A 16,459-nucleotide genomic window follows, 5' to 3' on the forward strand; every position below is an offset into this window, starting at 1 on the left:
TTCTGGGACTCTTATAATGTGAATGTTAGTACGCTTGATGTTGTCACAGAGGTCTCTTAAACTGTCCTCATTTGTTTTTATTCTTTTTTCGTTTTTCTGTTCACCTTCAGTGATTTCCACTGTCTTCCAGCTTGTGGATCCATTCCTCTGTATCATTTAATCTACTGTTGATTGCTTCTAGTGTATTTTTAATTTCAATTACTGTATTCTTCATCTCTGTTTGGTTCTTCTTTATATTTTCCAACTATTTGTTTAAAACTTCTAACTTCTTGCCCTGTGTATCCTCTGGAGTTCTTTGATAATTTTTTGATCATTACCCTGAACTCTTTCTTGGGTAGATTGCCTATCTCCACTTCACTTAGTTCCCTTCATTTGGAATATTCCTTTGTTGACTCATTTTGCCTAACTTACTGTTTTTTTCTTTTCTGTATATGTGGTATGTTGGTTACATTGTCCTGCCTTGGAGAAGTGGCCTTTTGTAGGAGATGTCCTGTGCATCTCAGCAGTGCACTGCCCTCTGGTCATCAGAGTTATATGTTATAGGTGCCCCCTCTTTAGGCTGTGTGGATCCTTCTGTTGTGGTGGACTGACAATTGTGTTTGGTTTGGTAGGCTTGGTTGGCCCCTGGTCTGGTTGGTTGCCAGGGCATGCCTCATGTGGAGCCTTCCAGCTGCTGGCTGATGTGCCAATTTTGGGTCCAGGAGATCCCAGGGCTGGTGTCTGCCCATCAGAATGTAAAACCAGACCTGCGTCTAGTGCCAGCCCACTGACAGAGCCAGGTCCTGGGGTCTGGTTGCAGGGCCCAGGGGTCCCAGAGCTGGTGTTGGACCACTGATGGGAGGTGCCAGTTCCTGACGCAGCTGGCTGTAGGGTCCAGGGTGTCCTGAAACTTATTTTGGCCTTCTTGTAGGTGGGGTCAGGGCCCAGCCAGTCCTGGGGCAGGTGTTGGCCTGCTGACTGGTGGGCTGGGTCTGTGGGCTGTGGGGCTGTTGTTGTCCTGGAGTTGGTATCTGCCTGCTGGTGGGTTAGGCTGGTCCCAAGGCTAGGCAGACTTTATGATGGTTGGGGCTTGGTATTTTGGGGTTGATACCTGCCCACTGGTGGATGGAGCTGGGTCATAGGGTCTCTGGCTGCAGGGCCCTAGGGGGTCTGGAGTCTAGTGCCTGCACACTAGTGTGTGGGACCAGGTCCTGGACTCTCTGGTGGGCAGGGCTGTGCCCAGGGGAAGCTGTGGGCTGAGGGAGTTTTAAGGCAGGCTCTCTTCTGGTGGATGGGGCTGTGTGCCTGCCCAGTTAGTTGCTTGGCCTGAGGTGCCCCAGTACTGGTGCCTACAGGTGGTAGGCAGAGGAGTGGGGCTGGGTCCCACGGTCAGTATGCTAACGGGAGGATTCCAGAATGGTGCTTGCCAGCCCCAGGGTCCGTGTGGTAGAAAAAACTCCCAATAATGGCTTCTACCAGTGTCTGTGTCCCCAGGTTAAGCTCCAGTTGCCTCCTGCTGCTCTTAGAGACTCACCAAGATTAGCACGTAGGTCTGACCCAGGCTGTTTTCAAATTACTGCTTCTGCCCTGGGTCCCAGAGCATATGAGATTTTGTGCGTGCCCTTAAGAGTGGAGTTTCTATGTCCCACAGCCCTCTGGGTCTTTCAAAAGTAAGCCCCGCTGGCCTTCAAAGCCAAGCATTCTGAGGTTCATCTTCTTGGTGCAGGACCCTTGGGCTTGGTAACCTGATGTGGAGTTAGACCCATCACTCCTTAGAGAGAACCTCTGCAGTTGTAGTCATTCTCCTGTTTGTGGGTCACCCACCTGGCAGTATGGGACTTGACTATACCTCAACTCTGCCCATCCCACCTGTCTTGGGGTTCCTTTTTTTTTTTTTTTTGCAGTACGCGGGCCTCTCACTGCTGTGGCCTCTCCCGTTGTGGAGCACAGGCTCCGGATGCGCAGGCTCAGCGGCCATGGCTCACGGGCCCAGCCGCTTCGCGGCATGTGAGATCTTCCCAGACCGGGGCACGAACCCGTGTCCCCTGCATCGGCAGGCGGACTCTCAACCACTGCACCACCAGGGAAGCCCTGGGGTTCCTTCTTTATATCTTTAGTTGTAGACAGTCTTTTCTGGCAGGTTCCAATCTTCTTCACTGATGATTGTTCTGTGAATAGTTGTAATTTTGCTGTGCCCATGAGAAGAGGTGCACTTAGGGTCTTTCTATGCTGCCATCTTGGCTGATCCTATGCAATCACATTTCTTTCTGATTAGATTTTTACAATAGTTTTATAGATAAGAAAAAAGGTCTGAAATTAGTATAGTATATAGAGAGTGAGAAAGTGGGTAACCCAGTAGACAATTAGGTTACCTCAAGACTTAAACCAGATGCTTAAAACTAAAAAGGAAAGGCTCTGGAGGGACTTCAAATAGTTATTTACTTGATTTAAATAAATTTGAAAATGTCAGAAATGACTCTAATTTTCAATTAGATAGATTTAGCCAGTGAATACTCAAATTCACTATGAAACCAGACAGCTGCAAGTCACCCAGATTTAAATTACAGCACAAATAAAATTTCATTCTATGTTAGCTGCATCTCCATGCTCCTTTGCCTGGAGAATGTGGCCGTCCTTGCACATAGCATCAGAGTACTCAGGAAATGTGGTTTATAAATATCTCCAGGTGAGTTCAAATGGAACAGCCTCTCAGATGCACCATCTCTCATTTTGTACCATGAATTACTGGGTTGTATTAATTTGAATTGCCAACTCCAAAAAAAATGACCTGAATTCATAGTCTGGTATAGTTGCTAGATAAAATACAGGATGTCTAGTTAAATTTCAATTTCAGATAAACAGTGAATATTTATTTTTAGTATAAGTATGTTCCAAATACTGCATGGGACATACTTACACTAAAAAAAATTATTTTTTAACTGAAATTCAAATGGGCATCCTTTATTTTTATTTGCTAAATCTGGCCACCCTACCTTCTGCTCATAATAAAAACATAAAATTTCCCTTTAACTACTGCTCCCGTATCCATTCATGGGTGAGGGGAGGAGAGAATACTAGTTTAAGAGGTGATGGAAAATATTTACTATTTGTCCTGACTTTGAGCAGAGAGAAAAGAAATAGAGAAGGAAAAAAGTAAAGAATACCTACATGACTGACAGTTTTGCCACATTAGGACAGTCAGCTATTTTCTAATATTAACTAAAATCTGCTCAACGAAGACTATTGGGCCCTTCAGAAACTTCAACTTCCCTGCAATGGTTGAGAAGAACAAAAATGAGAAAAGGCAGCAGGAGACCATGGAATGGATAAGATGTTAGGATTTTCTGAGAGGCTGAGCCTGCAAGGTGAACACAGTGTAAGGGGACAGCTGACACAGGTTAAGACGTTGGCTTTCAAAGTTTCATCCCGTGGAATATATTGCAGAGTGAGAAAGGGCTTGATGTTTCTTAACTGCTGAAATGGAATAATGGCTTCCCCCCACACCCTTAACCTTTTTTTATATAAACTCTGGAACAGACTGACAGAGTTCAAATCTCAGCTCCATTACTTAACCATGTAGTTTTGGGTGAGTTACATAACACTTCTCTATATTTTATTTGGGGATAGTAGATCTTCAGAGTGTGGAAAATTCAGTAAGTATATAAAAGACACGTAACAGAGCCTGGTATGCAATGAGGATTAAATAATTGCACAGAAACTCTGGATTCTCAAATGCATCCTGTAGAGTAGTGTGTAGGAACTTGGATTTTTAGGGTCCTAGTAGTCTTGATTTGACTACCAGCTCTATAACTTCAGACAAATTATGTAAGCTTCCTAAGTCAGTTTCCTCATTAGTGAGAAGAGGTATAATAACAGTACTTCAATCATATAGTTATTGAGAATTTCAACTGAAATAATGCATGCTATTATTAAAAGCTCATAAATGTTAGCTACTGTTTTTGTTGAATGTTTTTCTTGTTTGGCTTCCATATTGCTGTAACATTCTGATTCTCTTCTTACCTCTCCGTCCTTTCTTTGCTTGTTGTGTCTTGGATTCTTTCCCTTTGCCCTGCCTCACTCAATCAACATTTTGCATGTATTCTCTGAGGGAGTCTTTCCAGTCTCTCTGCTCCAGCCCACACCTATATGCTGTCAATTCTTAAGTCTTTTATCTTCAATCTTTTTCCCTCCACTTATACCACACTCATATACAATATCTACTACCCTAATGTTTTACTTCAGAGTATTACTATCATCTCAAAATGTGCATGTCCAAAATAAAATTCTCAGTTCCCACCCACCACTAATTTCCATTGGGATTAGGGAAGAAGTAGCAGCTTTTTCCAATTTCCCTGTTTTTGGTGAACATGACCATTCTCTTGTCGTCCCCAATGTCAAGACCTTGTAGTCATCCTTGACACATCCATTCCTATCATCCTTCATATCCAGTCAATCACCAAAGCACTAAGCAACCTCCCAAATACCAGGAAAAGAGAAGTAAAAATCCTTGAAAAACAAAAACAAAACTAACTTACAAAGACACATCTTATAGGAAAACAAAATTAGTTATTATTTAAAATTACCCTCCTGCTCCATACACACACTTCCAACCACCCTGCCCAGGAGGATGAATATTGGTTGGTAATTGAAATATCTTTTGCTTGTCATCTTCAGGATAAAGGCTTTTGCATATTTGAAATAGTAGGAGTAGGAAGGACAACTGAGACAGCTGGGACAGAGCTAAGTTGTATTGTATGAAAAGGAGGAGAGATGAGGGGGTCAAGAAGGTGATGATGGGGAGGTAGAGACGCTGCAAGGGAAGGCTAAGGAGACCACTTCAGCAGCATGTAGCTGAAGATGAGCTGCAGGAGAAAACAGAAGTAGTGCTGACAAACTCTTCCATTAAGAGTGGGACCTGGCTTGGGTCCCGGCTGTACCACTGTGATGGTTAATTTTATGTATCAGCTTGACTGGGATAAGGAATGCCCAGACAGCTGGTAAAACATTATTTCTTGGTGTGTTTGTGAGGGTGTTTCCAGAAGAGATTAGCATTTGAATCTGTAGACCGAGTAAAGATTGCCCTCACCAATGTGGGTAGCATCATTCAATCCTTTGAAGGCCTAATAGAAAGAAATAGTGGAGGACGAGTGAATTTGTTCTCTTGCTTGAGCTAGGGCATCCATCTTCTCCTACCCTTGGACATCCACACTCCTGGTTCTTGGGCCTTCGGACTCAGATGGGGATTTACACCATTGGCTTCCCTGGTTCTCAGGCCTTTGGGTTTGTACTGGAACTACATCACCCAGCTTCCCTAAGCTTCCAGCTTGCAGACAGCAAATAGACAGTAGGACTTCTCTATCAGACAAAATTCACTTACATTGTCATGAACAAGAACCATATGCATGGTTATCAGTTTTCCACAGATTAACTTTCATCCCTACAGAGTTGTAAAATAGTCTAATTAGATCAAAGGCAGTTGCTATAGACTGAATGTTTGTGTCCCCCCCCCGCCACCCAACAAATTCAAATACTGAACCCCTACCTCCAATGTGATGGTATTAGGTGGTGGGGCCTTTGGGAGGTAATTAGGATGAGATGAGGGTGGAGTCTTTATGAATTGGATTAGTGACATTACAAGAGTCATGTGAGAGCTGGTTTTCTCTCTCTGCTCTCTATTATGTGAGAATACAAGGAGAAGTCAGCAGTCTACAACATGAAAGAGGGCCCTCACAAGAACTCAACCATGCTGGCACCCTGATCTTGGATGTCCAGCCTCCAAAACTATAAGAAGTAAACTTCTGTTGTTTATAAGTCACCCGGTCTATGGTATTTTTGTCATGGCGGCCTGATCTGACTAAGACAACAAAGGTGCATCCCTCTTTAGTATCAGATAATCCTCAGCAGGACTGCTAGGTAATGCCTAACGCCTACTGCAAGGACAGCCAGGGACCCTTTTGCTCATTACTGAAGCTTTGTCAATTTTTCCTGACATTGCTATATTAACAATTTTCTTGGTGTTTTGAAACACTTATAAACCTCTTTTCTAGTATATGTCAATGATTGCATAGTTTTGAGTAATTTCTTTAATCTATATTTATGCAGAGTGATACTATTCATGCATTCTCTTGACTGGATTGCCAAATGACAAGGTTGTCTAAATTTGCTCCGCAAGTAAGCTAATTGAAAGTCTTGCCTTATAAAAAACTCAGTGTCCTTGCACTGGATTTTTAAATCAATAAAATGTTTTCATTGCACCACTAATTCCTCCTCAAACATACTGGAAATAACTTGGCAGAACCAGTTAGTAAGTCATTTTGGCATTTGTTCCCTGAACACAGCAGTACAGTATTTACCGTCTGAGTGGTATGTTGCTGAAGCCAGGTTTGTTGAGAAAAAAACACACACTGCAATATTAGGTCCTTCTTAAGCATATTAGGTTAACAACCTCTTCTGGTCCACCCAAAGATACTCTAATCGATTTCCTGCTTTAGGCTCTTCCCAACTTCCTGGGGGGTACAGTGAAGGCCACAGCCCCTTCCCACTCCCATACATCAACCCATACCAGTTAAATGCAGAAAATGCATCAGATACTAAATGATCAAGGCACAAATTATTGTTGTTAAGAGGATGGATGAGATTGATTTATGTCTATAATAATTTAGGATATTAATATTAATTCGGGGAGCAAATCAATTAAATCTCTTAATATATGATAAATATATTTTTTCTAAATCAAACTGTGAGAAAAGAGGAGCAACAGACAATAGGCATTACTAGAAATACATCTAATTTTAAAAGCCTTTTGTAATATGCAGGAATAAAATAGATTCACTACTGAAATAATCTTTTTTTTTTGGGGGGGTGGGGTACGCGGGCCTCTCACTGTTGTGGCCTCTCTCGTCGCAGAGCACAGGCTCTGGACGCGCAGGCTCAGTAGCCGTGTCTCACAGGCCTAGCCGCTCCGCGGCATGTGGGATCTTCCCGGACCGGGGCACGAACCCGTGTCCCCTGCACCGGCAGGCAGACTCTCAACCACTGCGCCACAAGGGAAGCCCTGAAATAATCTTTTAAGCATGCTTGCTGACGATATTTTCCAAACCAAAAATTAGGCTTCATAAAGTCTAGCAAAATGTATCTTTTGTTTTTGTTTTTTGCTATGAGAATATAAAGACATGGGAAAGTTTTGTAGATTTTTTAAAACCATTGTCATACATGGTTATATATTTAATAAATACACTTACTGAAAAAAATACATATAATTGGGACGATCTGGAAAAATCCAAGATGTGTAATCTTCCTGACCAACAATAGTCAATCTTTAAAGTGCTGTACTTCATTGACTCAATTAAACCACCATCTAAAAAACTCACCATTATTTTATGTACTGCTAAGAAAAATAAAATGGCCAATTGAAATATAAAACAATGTTTTCTTATTACTTATTATTCTTATCAACTGTAAGACACACTATGATTTCAGAGAGGTTAAAATGTAAATTAAAAAGGGTGTCTTAGAAGAGATATGGTATTTGATATGGCTTCAACAGACATAAATCGTTTAGCTTTTATTTCTCTGATCAGTAAGGCTTTTTTCACAAAGAGATCTTATGGCTATTATTGCGTCTTATAAGGAAATGATTCCATTGTAAAAGTATAAGTATACAAGAGTTTGTAAAATAAAACATAAGTGGGAAAGGTGAGCTATGGCAACGGTGGCACCCAGTGGCTGGCGCCCTCACAGTGATGGTGCAAGCTGTGGTGGTCTGTGCCAGTGGGTCTAGCAATGTGGGCCCTAGTTGGCTGGTATGGGTATGGCTTTGACTATGGTCCTTGCTGCTGCTGGGCATCCTTTGTTTCTGCCAGTTTTCTATGCTGGGTCCTCCAGCTTTCCAAAGAGTTCTGTGAGCTTCTTATTAACCTTTCAATAAATCCTTTGCCTAAGTCAGCCAGACTTGCATCTAAGGACCTTGACTGATACTTCTGGATTTCAGCCATTTGTTGAACAGAGATAATTTATATAATTTGAAGCAAATCAGTGATTTACTCTTCTAAGGACAGTTACCAATCTCTTCCACTTCTCTAAATGACCATCTCCAAAAAAGATATAAATCCAGCCATATTCAACATTTAAAAAATAGTTGAATCAGGCAGTATCAAAAGCACACATACACCCATTCTTTTAGAATATAACTTACAAAGTCCTAGAAGGAATAGGGACTTCCCTGGTGGCGCAGTGGTTAAGAAACCACCTGCCAATGCAGGGGACACAGGTTCAAGCCCTGGTCTGGGAAGATCCCACATGCCGCAGAGCAGCTAAGCCCAACTAAGTCCACAACTACTGAGCCTGTGCTCTAGAGCCCAGAAGCCACAACTACTGAGCCTGCATGCCTAGAGACTGTGCTCTGCAACAAGAGAAGCCACCGCAATGAGAAGCCCACACACTGCAACGAAGAGTAGCCCCCGCTCACCGCAACTAGAGAAAGCCCGCGCGCAGCAACAAAAACCCAATGCAGCCAAAAATAAATAAATAAGGAATATACTACCTATTTTACAAAGGAATTAAACCACCAAAATATAATTTGCTCAGATTTACTATGATTCAGTGGAGAAGCTAGAAATGGAAGGAATTCTGCAGTCATCATAAATATGCAAACTACATGGTAGTAAATTGATTCTAGTTCTTACTACTGCTGAAGGATAAAGCAAAAATTAATTAATTTGATAGGCTGATGATTTCTTTGCAATTATTTGCAAAGTTTCCCTACCTTGTTTCATAATTTCTATGCACTTTACCAAAGCAATGTCAGTATATCCCTTTTTCTTCAAAGTCTTCTGGGGTGTTGCAGCTTTAGTGAGTTTAGAAGCTGAATATTGCTCTCCTTGAGACATGCAGCTTTTAATAATATATTGATAAATGGTAATAATAGGTAACACCTGTATAGTGCTTCACTAGGACCAAGCATTGTTCTAAGTACTTTACGTATATTAACCAATTCAATCTTCATAAGAATTCTGGGAGGAAAATAGTATCTCCCTTATCCTCATTTTCTTTTTTTTTTTTTTTGCGGTACGCGGGTCTCCCACTGCCACGGCCCCTCCTGCCGCTCCGCGGCATGCGGGACCCTCCCGTACCGGGGCACGAACACACATCCCTCCCCCGCATCGGCAGGCAGACCCCCAACCACTGCGCCACCAGGGAAGCCCACCTTTATCCTCATTTTATGCATGAGGACACTGAGGCACCGAGGGGTTAAGTTACCTGACTGGTGACACGGGCCAGTAGGTGGCAGAGCTGGGACTTGAATTCAGGCAGGTTTGCTGATGAATTCCTGTGCTTAATTGTTATAACAAGTTGCCTTCTCTTAGAATTTACTTGTTTTTGCTACTACTTACTTGCAGTACATAGTGAACCTGACAGAATTTAAAATACAAAAAACCTAGGTTTCAATTCCAAATTTCCTTGGCAAACCTGGGTAGTTTACAGGCTGAACCTCATATTTTTTTCCATGTAAAATAAGAATAGGGCTTCCCTGGTGGCGCAGTGGTTGAGAGTCCGCCTGCCGATGCAGGGGACACGGGTTCGTGCCCCGGTCCGGGAGGATCCCACATGCCGTGGAGCGGCTGGGCCCGTGAGCCATGGCCGCTGAGCCTGCGCGTCCGGAGCCTGTGTTCTGCAATGGGAGAGGCCACAGCAGTGAGAGGCCCGCGTACTGCAAAAAAAAAAAAAAAAGAATAATAATAATATTTGTCTTGCCTACTTCATAGGTTGTTGACTAGAATAAGTAAAATCATGTGAAAATGCTTTTTAAAGTGTTACATAAAGAGTTATTACTTAAACTTTGGGCACATCAGTTAGGATGTACCTTCAGCTGTGTGTGATCAAATGTTCTATAAAGTTAATTGGGTCACAGCTAGAAGATGGTGGAGCTATGACTTGAAACCAGGGTCGCCCGTATATAAAACCGTGCTTCTTACTATATCACTGTACTTGCTCCTCTGATAGTCAGATGTAATTGATGGTACACTGTTGTTTTCCTGTGCAGTTTCATTGAAAATAAGAATGTAAACATAAATTGTCCTTCAATAATTTACCACAAAATGTTTCTCTGGTTGGCCTAAATCATAAATTTCTAACTCTGACTTACAGATGGAACTGACGGAGGGCAACAGAGGAAGATAGGTCAAGCGACAAAAATAATGCGGGTGTCCAAGCAACCAGAAACGCTTGGCTGAGGAAGATTTCTTCTTTCCCTGGTAGGCTGGGGACATTCCAGTTGAGCGCCTTTGAGCCTCTGATGTGGAAAGCAGCTCAAATCCCCACACAAGAGGGGAATGTTTATCACTCTGGGAACATTTTGAGGGTACTCAGGGAAGAGGGTGATAAGGGGTCTCTCCATCTCATAAGCTTACTACTTCGGGCAAGGTGCCTCCATCTTTGGGCAAAAGCGGAGGTAAAAAAAAAATCTAATAAAAATCATATAAATAGTTAGGACTCTCTCTTTCCTCTTTAGCAAATGCCTTGCTAAGAGTTATAAATCGTTTCAATATCACTAAAGTAGAAAATCTATAAATCAACCAAGAAATGTTGGCCGAGTGTCTCCTGTGATTAGCCTATGCATGTGCTTTGAGTTTACATGGTGCCCTTTAGCAGATTAAATTCTTATAAACCTAACAGGTGAGGCCTTAGAAACCAGTACGTGCCAGATTTTGTGTCATCGAACATAAATGTAATAAACTTTGAGAACGTAAGCTCTCTGAATGAAGAAAAATGAAAGATAAAAATGAAAAAGAAAAGAAGACGTTAAAAAAGTTTGAGACTATAGGGCTCAGTAAGGCCAGTTCTGGTTGACTATATCATAATATACCTTAAGTAAACTGCACCAGTCATTACTGTAACCCCGTTTTAATACATCTTAAAATCAATCTTTCTCCTTTTCACATAAAGTGAAAAACAAAGACACGTGAGTACCTTTCTAAGACTAATATAGACCTTTTTAGTTAAAAAAAATACAAATACTATATATCTTTCCCTGGTTTATGCTATACCTCTGCCATTCATTCATTTCTTCGTTCATTTTTTCAACAAAAGTGTTGGCTGTATGAGAGTGGGGGCCAGCCCTGTGGCAAGGGATTGGGCTGTGAAGATGAATAAACAGTGGTTCCTTCTGTCTGGGTTCAGTGTAATCACTCAACGAGTGGCAATAACTATAATGAAGGCAGAAAGAAATGACCATTTCTGCTGAAATACAGAGCTTAAAGAAGGGTGAGATAAAGTAGTAAACCACTCTAGTCTGGCAGTCTCTGCCCTGGTCCCACATTTCCTGGGTCAGGGAATACTATTTCTCGTGGCGTGCATTCCTGTCCTCTGTTGTTCCCTCCTGCCACTTTTCTCATTACCATTTTTTCTCCTGCAGCAAAGGGCGGAGAAAGTCAAAGGAGCTATTGGGTTTACTAGGGGAAGGGGAAGGAGGAAACCATTCAGGTGCAATGCTAGGTCCCCTTTTCTTGAGGCATGGGAGAAAGGAAGGTCTGGGTTCTGATAAAGAGAGGCTTTAGTTGCAGAATCATGTGTAAGCTGGAAGGGACCACAGAGGCCATCCTCCTTACTATCCACTTCACAGTTGGGGACATTGAGGCTTAATGACTTATCCAAGGCCACACACAGTTAGTGGCATTGGTGGAACTAGGACTCAGGTGGGAAACTCCACCACTGCCTTCAGCAGTCTCTTCAACCTTATGTTCCTGACCATCAGGCAGCGTTTCATCTCTGGTCCTCCAAAGAAATGAAGAACAATTGATTAAACTAGTCACCCCATAGTCTTCTGTTCCTTAAGGAAAACTGCACCATGACTGTGACTCAAAGGACTTATTTGCATATCTTTTGTCATTTTTGTTACTCTTCCCATAAGACTGACTGATTCTTCTCTCTATCCCTTTGATAATATGGTGACCTAATCTGAGCTCAGAGCTTTAAAGATTTGTTTGATGAAGTAAAATAATGTCTTTGTGCTCTGCTTTTCAATGCCTCCTACTTTGACTTTCTGTTTTTGCTTGTTATTCAATTTTCGGAACAACCTTACTTATTTTCAGGGTGTCAGTAATGACCTGAAGAAATTTCTATTGTTGATTTATTTCTATAAGGGTGCTTTCCTGAACGTTGTCCTGTTTGTATGACGGCCTGTCTCCCCCCCCACCCCCCATTTGTCAGCTTGTCAGTAATGACCAGGTGGTACATACATGTCAAGAAAACTAATCACCTTCTAAACAGGATTTGGAACGGAATTAATGCGGATCTTGTGCCCTTCCTGTTCCAACTTTAGCAGCCCAAGGTCTATGACTGCTTAGAGATTAGCTGGTTGGCAACTGCATCCCCTGGCACCTCAGGGTCTTGGTTCTCTCTTCAGGCCCTAGGCAGTGAATTTTGAGAGATTCAATACTCGAGTGTCTTGGAGACAGAGTTTGGGTATGTGGTTGAAACTGGCCAACCCAGGACGCCCAGTGAGGCAAAGGCATCTCCTGTTTTGCAAGCGATGCCACTGGGTCACAATGCCGCGAAGTCATCAAGTTCCTCCTGCCAGACAAGTTTCTGCTTCTGGTCGCCTCTGAACCTCCGACACTCCGCGGTGTATCAAGCTGCGGCGGCCGCGGAGCCGTTCGAAGGGGTAGTGCTGAGTGCTTTCAGTATTGACCAGGCGTCTTCGAGTAGTTCTTTCAGCCCAGTTGCTCCGTGACGAGTCCACAAGTTCTCACGCCTCACTTCTAAGCAAGCTGCTCATCCCTCCTCCACCTCCCTGCTCCTCACCTTTGTTCCAGCCCGAACATTTTCTCAATGCCGCCACCTGTGTGCTCGCAGAGACCCGGGCGGAGCCTCGGTCCGGACCCATGACGTCACCCCTCCGCGATGGGGGCGGGGCTGTGGGAACCGCAGTGCAGCGCAGAGGGGCGGGGCGGGGCGGGGCGGGGCTTGCGGCTCGTGACCTGGCTGCGGGAGGCAGCAACCCGGAGAAAGGTGTAGGGGGGCCGGGACCTGCCGACTCCTGAGTCTGGGGGCGGGGCTGGGAGTGGCAGGGCCCGGGCGGCCGGAGCCCGGTGAAGCGCTAAAACGGGTCACTCTTCCTCCTTCCCTCCCCGTCCTTTCTTCTCCTCCCACCTGGGCCTCTGCGTGGGGACGTGCACCTGGCAACCAGCGGCCGCGCTCCGCCGCGCCCCCACCTTCTCCGCTCGGGCCGGGCGCCCCGAGCCTGCCCCGCACTCCGAGCTCGCCCCCGGTTCCCGCCCCTCTTCTCTCTACCGGCCCCGCGCTCGCAGGGGGCGGCCTCGAGCGCTCGCTCGTTGATGCCGTTTTGGGGGTGACCCGGCGCGGCGGGAGGCGGCGGCGGCGCCTCCACGGTGGGGGCGTGTTAGTGGCCGCGGCTTTGCGGGACGTCGGGTGTGTAGCTGCGGGGTGGCAGGGCGGCCAGCCGGCGAGACCGCGCGTGCAGCTCGGGTTTCGGGACGCTGGAGGAGAGCGCCACGGCCGCGCGGGAGCGGGACATGTGGGAGCTCAGGCACCGGGGAGGCTGCCCCGGCCCCGGGGGAGCGGTGGCGCCGCCACCCCGCGAGAGAGAGGCGGCCGGCGGCGACCACGAAACCGAGAGCACCAGTGACAAAGTAAGTAGAGCCGCGAGAGGCGCACGCCGGCGCCCCGGCTGGGTCCTGGCTGGGGCCGGGACACCTGGGAGGGAGGGTGGGGCCCCACTGAATGTCAGGTGAAGTTGCGGGCTGCGCCGCCCTCCCGGCCTCGCTTTGTTTCCTTCTCCCTCAAGTGGGACCCGGCCCCCAGCGATGGTGCGTTTCCCAGGATGACCGCGACCGCTTCCAGGGTAGCTGGATGATTCAACTTGACTCTAATTTAGTTTCTGCCCATTCCAGTCCCCCTTCCCGGGATCTGGGGCCAACGCTAGAATCGGGATGGAGCCTGCCACCCTGAGAGCTGCAGCTTTCTAGTAGCTGCTACCTCACACCTCTTCTCGGGAGAGGAACACAGTTAGTAAGAACTAAACTTAAGTCATGCACCTTCGCTTCTAACATGTCATTGGATCCTGACGCTGGAGGCTTGGCTTCTCGCGCTCCCCCATCAGCACTTTCGTTTCCTCTATCCTTTTTCAGTATAATAGATTTTGGAGGTTTGAGAGGCTCCTACACGTGACCTAGTTGTGACCCTCCACGGCCGACAGTGCAGCAGTAGATTTCATTTTACCTGACACGTTAATTCATGAGGACTTTTAAAATTCCCATTTCTGTAGATTGCCTTTGTAAGTAGATGTAATGCCACTGTTCTTTTTAAAGGTAGAAGAAAGTCAAAGTTCAGCTTATTTGGTAATAAGTTTAGGAAATTGGGCCAGGCAATAGATTGTTTTATGAAATCTTCTGTTTATAAAATTCCATTTTATCTTAGAAACTCAAAGCACTTAAGCTATTCCTAGAAGCATTCTTTTTTGGAAGCAGGTATTGCAGTTTGAATTACAGAAGTGAAGTAGATTGCTCAAGGTCAAGTCAGTGGCCTTTTGGAACTAGAAACTGTTTCCTGATTCCCTTTTTTCTGGTTTGCACTGTTGCTGAGACTCACTCACTCATCAGAACTCAGAAGTTCTGATTTGGAGGAGGTTCCACCTGGAACTTGCTGTTGATGAACTTGAGGTCACCCCTTATAAAGCTCTGGCAGGAACATATCCCACAACATCATGAAATAATAAATTTAACAGTGATTTTAGGCATGAAACTTTAGAATCAATGGGAAGACAGATCCTTTTTTTCCCCCCTACCCTTGATAGGCAGGTGGAATACAATGAGTCTGTGATAGAACATATGTATCAAGGAATTATACAAAGTGTAACAGTTTCTAGCTTCTGAAGGTTGATGTTACAAAGCTAAAAAGAGTGGGCAAAGAATAGTTTTTGTGAAAACTGCCTTGGAAACTAGACCAAAAATAGAATTAATTAGGTTGGGGTTTGTTTTGTTTTAGCACTGATACAGTTTAGAATCAAGGAAATACCAGCTTCCCCATTTTCACTTCCTTAACTGGAACAAGCTTTTAATAAGAAAAAACATGTTCAAGGAAGCCATCCATAAAATAACTTTTGAATTAATTAGTTTCTTAACACCCTAATATATTTAAAATGGAAACTACTTCTCTGGTTTGATTTGACTCATTAGAACTGTTGTCTCTAGCTATCTGTGAGTGGGTTACCTCACTGCATATTTATTTATTTATTTATAAATGCCACACTATTGGTTTTCATTAATACATACCCAGCGGGATTTTGTTTTCTGAGAGTAGGTGTTGCCATGTGTAACTTGTTCTGTTAACATTTCTTAGACAAGGATGAGCATTTTCTAAACCATATCTAAAATATTGCATACTTTTAGAGTTTATTGCAAGGAACTTTTGACTTGGCAAGCTTTGTGTCACTGAACTCTATCCTCTGTATGTCCTTTCTTATCAGGGTGTATATTTGAATGCACCTGTATTTCCAGGTCAAGGACCATTATAAAATCAGTTTGCACATCGGAGGCTGGTTAATATTTGGTCCATTGAAATTATTTTAAGTGCCTTCTCCATTCAAGTTGCAGTAAAGGCAAAACTCTTATGGAATTAATGAAAGAAGCGCAGGAAGTGTGTTATATTCTGCTGTTATGGTATACTCCTGTGCCATTTTGTAGTCTTTTTTTATAACGGCGTTATTAACATGACCTTCTCATTGTTTAGGACCTGGAGACATACTGAGAGAAAGTTCTGTGGTCCAGAGAATTGCTTAGAGGATATTCTCACTAGTATTTAGAAATGAGGAAGGGGCAGAGAACATGGAATTTAGCAAAAGATCTTTTATATTTTTATAATATTCATTTAATTTCCCTCTCAATTTCTTTCTTTCTTTTTATTTATGGCTGCATTGGGTCTTCGTTGCTGTGCACAGGCTTTCTCTAGTTGCGGCAAGTGGGGGCTACTCTTCGTTGTGGTGCACGAGGTTCTCATTGCAGTGGCTTCTTTTGTTGCGGAGCACGGGCTCTAGGCACGTGGGCTTCAGTAGTTGCAGCATACGGGCTCAGTAGTTGTGGTACACGGGCTTAGTTGCTCTGTGGCATGTGGGGTCTTCCCGGACCAGGGCTCGAACCCGTGTCCCCTGCATTTGCAGACGGATTCTTAACCACTGTGCCATCAGGGAAGTCCCAGCAAAAGATCTTTTTTTTTTTTTTTTTTTTTTCAGTACACGGGCCTCTTACTGCTGTGGTCTCTCCAGACGCACAGGCTCAGCGGCCATGGCTCACGGGCCCAGCGGCTCCGCGGCATGTGGGATCTTCCCGGACCGGGGCACGAACCCACGTCCCCTGCATTAGCAGGCAGACTCTCAATCACTGCGCCACCAGGGAAGCCCCCAGCAAAAGATCTTAAGAGAAGTGGGCCACGTTTTAGGCCGAGGAATGTGAGATGTAAAATATTG

The 16,459-nt window shown here is 44.4% G+C and overlaps 1 protein-coding gene across 1 annotated transcript in view; it reads left to right on the forward strand.

Annotated features, from left to right (window-relative positions):
• Window positions 1–12,554: 12,554 nt before the first annotated feature.
• CDS1 (CDP-diacylglycerol synthase 1) overlaps window positions 12,555–16,459 on the forward strand; it is a 74,809-nt gene continuing 70,904 nt past the window's right edge. The window contains exon 1 of the mRNA XM_032633716.1: window positions 12,555–13,628. Coding sequence (XP_032489607.1) covers window positions 13,512–13,628 — 117 coding nt within the window. The 5' untranslated portion in view covers window positions 12,555–13,511. The remainder of the gene's footprint in view (window positions 13,629–16,459) is intronic.

Source organism: Phocoena sinus, chromosome 5, assembly GCF_008692025.1.
Source record: "Phocoena sinus isolate mPhoSin1 chromosome 5, mPhoSin1.pri, whole genome shotgun sequence".
NCBI classification, from domain to species: domain Eukaryota; kingdom Metazoa; phylum Chordata; class Mammalia; order Artiodactyla; family Phocoenidae; genus Phocoena; species Phocoena sinus.